A 4,328-nucleotide genomic window follows, 5' to 3' on the forward strand; every position below is an offset into this window, starting at 1 on the left:
TCCATGTTCCTCTGTTGGGGGGGTTGGATTGCATGTGCACAAGCCCTCGGGGAATTTCAGGATTAAATGTCGCTCTCAGGAATGCAGTAACTTCACTTCTTTTAAATACATTTTCAGCCCTTTGCTGATGATTAAAGTTCAAGGTCGAGATGCATCTTTCCTTGCGGACATTTGCTTTGATTCCTAATGTGCTTTACTGAAAAATCTCAAACGTACAGCGAAGGAGGTGACAGCATGTCAGAGAACTACATATTTAGTTCTAGCAGCGAGTCAATCAGACATCTAGGCAATTACCCTCTGCTCAGGATGACAACTGAGAGATGTGTTTATTCTGTCTCCAGGAATCTCTGTTATTTTAGGATCCTTTCCAGAGTGCAACCAGTGCTAACTCGTCAGTATGTGGAGACTCTTGTTTATGCTTTGGTTTCCTATCTGGGTGGGATTATTCAGTTATTGACTTGCTGGCCCCCACTCAACCTTTTAAATTCATTTCTACCTTCCACACAATTTCTTGGCAGGAGCTACAGGCTGTCTAAGCCCAAGCCCTCATATCTTCATCTGCGCTGATGAATCTTTTATCTGCTTTTCAAAGGGTATTAGCTCTTCCATGAGCTGTTAGGTGGCACCTCGCTAACACTGCTAAGACTCCTGCGTTCGGCTGTGGTTTGGCATCTCCCACAGCCTGACACAGTGGTTTGCTGGTCCTTCCCAGGGCTTCTCACCGTGATGGCCCTTGCAGAGACAGGACTCACTCTGCTTGTGTGGTGGAATCCCCGTGTAAAACCCTGCTCTTCTTTACATCCCTATAGAGTCATTGACCACAGATGCATCGCTGCAGGTCAGTACTGGGATACTGAAAGCCAGCTATCGCCCGTCCTCTCTAGATATACCATAGGCACACTGCAGACAGCGGCAGTTACAACTCCTGCCTGAATCTGATTAGTGAGCTAAATATTTTCTGCTCCATGGGAGCACCCAGTGCCATATAAGCTGGAGGCTTCCCTCAGGCAATGAACAGATGAGTTTAGCTGGAACAGGCTTTGTTATCTTTTGACACTTTTTTGGGGAATCAGTTACTTCTGTGAGAAAAAAGGTGTTTAGGATGGCGTTTGCCTTTCTGAGCAATGCAAACCCTCTGACAAGCTACAGAAGGGAGCCCCGCTGCTCAGCTCAAGGGCAGGCCACTCTTACCCCCCAAAACGTCCCCAGCTAGGGCAGGAATTATAAGCAGCCTACATACAGTGAAGTCAAGCTCCCCCTTTTCATTTGGAGAGGATTCAATATAGTAACCTGTACTGCTCCAACCAAGCAAGCCTCGGGGCCCCCAGCTCCCACCGAGACACCCCAGCGTGACCCGGAGCCAGGTGCTGCAGCATCGCGGGCGGGATGGCACCTGAACCATGCACAGAGACAACCCTCTCCTACCCCGCTGCAAACCTCTCCCTGCTAAAACTCTCCCCCCACACACCCACTTCTACCCCTGCGTGGCTGGAGGACAAAGAGGGTTTTTGCAGGTTCAGGAGGCCTTTCTTCATTTCTCTTCCTGGAAGCCTGGTTATTATAGCAGTAGCCTCTAGCTACATCTGTGAAGAGGAGCACCTCCACCAGGCATCTCCTGTAATAATGACTTCTTTTTTCTTTGAACTTGCGAGGCACTGTTGTATGACATTAAGAAGGTGAATCCAAAGAGGACCATAGATGTAGGGTCACTCCAAGTAAACCCTGACGGGACACAAGAGAGTAGTAAGGTAACAGAAGAATGATATGACAGCACATAATTGCTGATATGTGCAATTACCAACCACTTATCCAAACAGCAGTTGGTCTTAATCTTACAACCTTTTTTCTTGCTAAGGGTATCAGCCACTAAATTGCTTCTGCTTCCTCTGGGACGCAAAGTAATCTTTAGGCTTGAAATTGAGGTATTTTCCTTCCTTTTCAGTACCTACATTTCTTTGCCTTTTTAATATTTGAAGCAGTATTGTTCCATTGTTAATCTTGATAAAAAATAAATCAGAGCTACATGCATTATTAAGACAGAGAAAGAAAAAGGGAGAATGAGAGGGAGAGAATATACATTCTACCTAGAGACAGACCATTATCTAGTCAGGCATTGCACTGGACGTCCAGACAGTGTCTATTCCCATCCATGGGCTTCATGTGGGTGCTGGCTACCTTCAACTTCCATTGCCCATGGTGGGAACTGAGGGTGGTGGACCAAGCTGTCACATTGCCAACTTCCAGGAGCAGAGCTTGGCTTACTCTATGTGTTTTGTAGCATGGAAAATACAGATCATACTAGATACATGTAAACAGAAATGGAAATGTTTGGTGAGCTAGGGCATTCAGCAAATATTTCAGAGGATTGTATCTGACTCAGATAGTGGACTTTTCCATCATTGCTGTTTGTAAATTAAGAGGCTTAAGAGACTATTTAAGGCATAATGAAAATGAAAGATGCTTCTTTGTAAATGGCAGCAGCTTTCTCCAGATGTTGCTTCTCAGGCCTGGCTTTATGTGTCTATTCCCAAGCTATCACTGAGAAGGATTGAGGACCAAGCTGTCCAAGGATATGTCTGGAAAGAGGCCACAACTTGCCAAGGCAGCAGGAGGTGATATGAATTGGAAGCTGTCCAAGACATTTGAGTCTTCTGAAGTCCAGCTCCAAGAAGTTTATCTTTACTGTCAGTGAGAACTTCAGGCTCGGGGTACCATTGTGGCCAACGGCGTGGTCAACAGCAATGGTCAAATAAGATTAACAGCTAAGAGAAAGTGAGAGGAGGGCACAGTGGCTTGCCTGACATTGCATGGTTAGTCTAGAGCAGAGCAAGTGATAGCTCTTGGGGTGCTCCTGGAGTGGTCCCAGGTCAGCACCCCAACCCATGGGCCTTGCTGCCTCTAACAACGTGGGTCGGCGTCAGACTTCAGTAGTGGGATGATACATGTGCGTCTTCCTCTCTTTGAGCAAGAAAGTCATTTCAGTGCACAAACGATGTCTCGATGTGGGCGAGGGTATGAATGGGTGCCCACACCTGCCTGTGGACACACAGGAGATGACTGCAGTTGGTCTTGGTGCAAGAAGTAAAGCAATACAGATAACTAAGCATATGTTAATAAAGTCTGACTCTAGTGCATACTGCCATTCTTGTTTATTCATATGTTGACCCCAATATTAGCAGTACATATTTCTTAAACAAAATCCGTGTCCTGCACTGCTAATTGTTAACATAACAGAGGGTTCGTGAACCCATCTTTCATCACATCACTTAAACATTATTTAAACAGTATTTTATTACATTTATTTCTTCAGAGGTAAAAACATTTCCTTGCTATGCCTGTCAACTGATTTGAAAACTAAATATCTAAATCGCTGTAGTTTATTTTTCACAATGATTTCTATATTGTTTTAGTATTAGCCTTTGAGAATAAAACAAAAAATGTAGCCCTCTGTTGTCTTAATTTTGCGATATCGGAAGAATGCTTTCCCAGGAAAGAAATATTGGCTGGCTTGTTAACAGAATGAGTTTTAGACCCTGGTTTGGATCTTCAAAAGTGAGCAAGGGAGTCAGATGCCCAAACCCAGTGACTTTCAGTGAGAATTGGTTACTTAAAATTCAGAGGCCTCCTTCAAAAGCTCATCCCTAATCTCTTCAGAACAATTTCTACTTCATTGTAAGGGGGAAAAGGATCTTTGCACAGGAGTTAGCAGGGTTCATTGAAAGAGCTTTAAACTAGATTTGAAGGGTGAAAGGGATAAAACCAGGCTCACTAGAGATAAACCTGAAGATGTCACGCCAATGTTTGAGGGACAGTGTGCTAGCGAGGTCCTTTGGTCTGTCATCTCAGTGGAGGTAGGGGATGGAGATCCATGTGGCAGCAAAGATGCAAGGATTATTGATATGTTAGAAATCACAGAAGCGCCTGAGAAAGGTCACATAGGAATTAGAGCTTCTCCCACCAAAAAGGTGGCAGGATCAATAGCCCAGCTGAAGTGCATCTACACCAATGCACGCAGCAGGGGCAACAAACAGGAGGAGCTGGAAGCCATTGTGCAGCAGGAAAACTATGATAGTTGCCATCACGGAAACATGGTGGGATGACTCACACAATTGGAGTGCTGCAATAGATGGCTATAAACTCTTCAGAAGGGATAGGCAAGGAAGGAGAGGCAGCGGGGTAGCCCTGTACATTAGGGAGTGTTTTTATTGTCTAGAGCTTAATGATGGTGACGATAGGGTTGAGTGTTTATGGGTAAGAACAAGGGGGAAGGTCAGCGAGGCAGATATCATGGTGGGAGTCTGTTATAGACCACCCAACCAGGATGAAGA

General features: G+C 45.1%; 1 protein-coding gene across 1 annotated transcript in view; it reads left to right on the forward strand.

Moving 5' to 3' along the window:
- The first annotated feature begins 726 nt into the window (after nucleotides 1–726).
- The window catches only part of CNPY1 (canopy FGF signaling regulator 1), a 60,009-nt gene continuing 56,407 nt past the window's right edge, over nucleotides 727–4,328 (forward strand). The window contains exons 1-2 of the mRNA XM_009322502.1: nucleotides 727–777; nucleotides 1,653–1,748. Of these exons, the coding sequence (XP_009320777.1) occupies nucleotides 727–777; nucleotides 1,653–1,748 (147 nt within the window). The remainder of the gene's footprint in view (nucleotides 778–1,652; nucleotides 1,749–4,328) is intronic.

The sequence above is a fragment of the Pygoscelis adeliae genome, unplaced genomic scaffold, assembly GCF_000699105.1.
Source record: "Pygoscelis adeliae isolate BGI_AS28 unplaced genomic scaffold, ASM69910v1 Scaffold123, whole genome shotgun sequence".
Lineage (NCBI taxonomy): Eukaryota > Metazoa > Chordata > Aves > Sphenisciformes > Spheniscidae > Pygoscelis > Pygoscelis adeliae.